General features: G+C 31.6%; 1 protein-coding gene across 1 annotated transcript in view; it reads right to left on the reverse strand.

Annotated features, from left to right (window-relative positions):
• Positions 1-617: 617 nt before the first annotated feature.
• Positions 618-1,733, reverse strand: part of LOC125036632 (putative uncharacterized protein DDB_G0286901) — a 13,382-nt gene continuing 12,266 nt past the window's right edge. Inside the window, exon 12 of the mRNA XM_047629441.1 lies at positions 618-702. Coding sequence (XP_047485397.1) covers positions 618-702 — 85 coding nt within the window. The remainder of the gene's footprint in view (positions 703-1,733) is intronic.

Below are 1,733 nucleotides of genomic sequence, written 5' to 3' on the forward strand. Positions count from 1 at the left end.
GGCAAGGCTATGTCCTTGCACCAACACTTTTCAACACCTGGACTGAATAATGGGCAGAGTCAGTGTGGGGAAACACTGGGCAATATCAAGGTCTCAGCCCTTAACTGTGTCGATGGTGTTGCTATCCTATCTGAGTTCCTGGAATCACTGGTGGCGGCTCTTGATGCATTTAGCAATGAGGGGAAGCCCTCGGGCCTAAAGATCTCCTGGACCAAGACCAGGATTCAGGACTTTGGGGGCATATTAGGGGAACCCGTTCAGTCGATCCATGCTTGTGGTGAAGACGTTGAAGTCACAGAGAGTTTTGCATACCTTGTCTATATCTCTGGACTGTCAGAAGACAGATTGGTCTGGCATCAGGAACCATGAATTCGATCAACAAGTGCATTTGGAGATGTTGGTACCTATGCAGAAGGACCAAGCTACAACAGGTTTTGCTCTATGGAAGTGAAATCTGGACGCTATCTAGTCTTGGAGCCTCGTCTTGATGCCTTTTGTAACAAGTTTCTTGGACAGTTGACAGGACCATGTGTCCAACCGAATGCTACAACCGTAAGACTGACATAGGACCTGTTAATTGCATAATCCAGGATCACCAACTCAGGCTATATGGGCACCTAGCTCATTTCCATGTGGATGATCCTGTCCATCACGTTGTATCTCTGCGGGATAATCCTGGGTGGAGGAGGCCCGTGAGACGACCTAGGAGATCATGGCTTGGGTAGCTCGACCAGATCTGTCGTGAGGAGTTAGAGATGGGCCTGCCCGGGGACTCGCCATGAGGGATGCGTGGATGCGGCCTTGCGCCCCGTCGGCGTTAGCCCCTCGAGGATAAGGATGTTATTATTTATAATTAGCATCATTTCAGTTTGATGATACTGTAATAATAATACCTATAGTTATAATAATAATCATAATAATAATAACAAGGAAAATAATGATAAAGATTATTATGATAATAATGAAAATAATAATGATAATAATAACATTCATAATGATGACCATAATAATAATAATAATAATAATAATAATAATAATAATAATAATGATAATGATAATTAAAATATTGATAATAATAATGATAATGATAATAATGATGATAATAACTGTTAATGGTGCTACTTTCATTATTATCATCATTAGTATTAGTATCATAAAAAAAAAAATAATAATTATTATTATTATTACTATTATTATTTTCATTATTATTATTGTAACGATAAAGATAAAGATAAATAATAATAATAATAATAATAATAATAATAATAATAATAATAGTAAGGAATTTAATGATAATCAACATAACAATAGTAATTAGTATTATAACTATTATAATAATAATAATGATAAAAAATATCAATAATAATAATGATAATGATAATAATAATTATAATAATTATAATAGCAGGAATGATAATAACAATGAAAAAAATAGTAATAATAATAATAATGATAATAATAATCATAATAACAATTATAATAATAATGATAATAATAATGATAATCGTATTGATAGAATGAAAGTAATATTAACAATGATGATGATGATGATGATGATGATAATGATGACAATAATAATAATAATGGTAATAATCAGAGCTATTATAATAACAATAATAACAACAATAATAATAGTAATAATAATACTAATAACAATAATGATCATGGTGATGGGAAAAAAATAGTAATAATAATAATAATAATGATAATAATAATAATGATAATAATAATAA

The sequence above is a fragment of the Penaeus chinensis genome, chromosome 1, assembly GCF_019202785.1.
Source record: "Penaeus chinensis breed Huanghai No. 1 chromosome 1, ASM1920278v2, whole genome shotgun sequence".
NCBI classification, from domain to species: domain Eukaryota; kingdom Metazoa; phylum Arthropoda; class Malacostraca; order Decapoda; family Penaeidae; genus Penaeus; species Penaeus chinensis.